General features: G+C 56.6%; 1 protein-coding gene across 1 annotated transcript in view; it reads right to left on the bottom strand.

Annotated features, from left to right (window-relative positions):
- EMH_0042620 (uncharacterized protein) overlaps positions 1 to 272 on the bottom strand; it is a gene marked incomplete at both ends in the record, with an annotated part of 2130 nt that overhangs the window by 119 nt on the left and 1739 nt on the right. Inside the window, one exon of the mRNA XM_013495760.1 lies at positions 3 to 272. Coding sequence (XP_013351214.1) covers positions 3 to 272 — 270 coding nt within the window. The remainder of the gene's footprint in view (positions 1 to 2) is intronic.

Raw genomic sequence — 272 nt, 5'->3', positions numbered from 1 at the left:
CTTCTTTCTGTCTCCTCGCTGTCTCCATATCCTCCTCATCTAGCAGCAAGTTGCTGTTGTATCCTTGTCTAGCTATAGGCCCTGCAGTCCTCTGCTGCTGCTGCTGCTGCTGCTGCTGCTGCTGCTGCTGGAGCAGTTGCTGCAGCTGCTGCAGCTGCTGCAGCTGCTGCTGGATCTGCCTCTCCTGCTGCCACGCATCATCCGCTGCTTGTTGTGTCTCTGCCTCATATTGAGAAGTTCTTGCTGCTAGAGCCGGAGGACGGGATGACCGT

The sequence above is a fragment of the Eimeria mitis genome, genomic scaffold, assembly GCF_000499745.2.
Source record: "Eimeria mitis Houghton genomic scaffold, Emh_scaff1734, whole genome shotgun sequence".
Classification (NCBI taxonomy): Eukaryota; Apicomplexa; class Conoidasida; order Eucoccidiorida; family Eimeriidae; genus Eimeria; species Eimeria mitis.
This window is presented reverse-complemented; position numbering and strand designations above follow the sequence as displayed.